This window comes from Fulmarus glacialis, unplaced genomic scaffold (assembly GCF_000690835.1).
Source record: "Fulmarus glacialis isolate BGI_N327 unplaced genomic scaffold, ASM69083v1 scaffold18678, whole genome shotgun sequence".
Lineage (NCBI taxonomy): Eukaryota > Metazoa > Chordata > Aves > Procellariiformes > Procellariidae > Fulmarus > Fulmarus glacialis.
Genome location: NW_009227777.1, coordinates 414 through 613, shown reverse-complemented (window position 1 = coordinate 613; position 200 = coordinate 414). Strand labels below are relative to the sequence as shown.

General features: G+C 63.5%; 1 protein-coding gene across 1 annotated transcript in view; it reads right to left on the bottom strand.

Annotated features, from left to right (window-relative positions):
• LOC104080771 (cadherin-23-like) overlaps positions 1-122 on the bottom strand; it is a gene marked incomplete at both ends in the record, with an annotated part of 8807 nt that extends 8685 nt beyond the window's left edge. Inside the window, one exon of the mRNA XM_009583280.1 lies at positions 6-122. Within this exon, the coding sequence (XP_009581575.1) occupies positions 6-122 (117 nt within the window). The remainder of the gene's footprint in view (positions 1-5) is intronic.
• Positions 123-200: the final 78 nt, after the last annotated feature.

Below are 200 nucleotides of genomic sequence, written 5' to 3'. Positions count from 1 at the left end.
CTTACCGTTGGGCACGCTGACCGAGCGGTCGATGACTTCGCTGGCATTGTCGTGGACGGAGATGGTGACCTCGTAGGTGGCCACCAGTTCCCGGTTGAGGGGGGTTTTGATCTTCACAGCTCCTGGGAACCCCAAAAAGATGGGGGTCACAGGCTGTGCCTGCGCCCCCCCCCATCCCGGAACCTCCGCAGGCGGGTCTG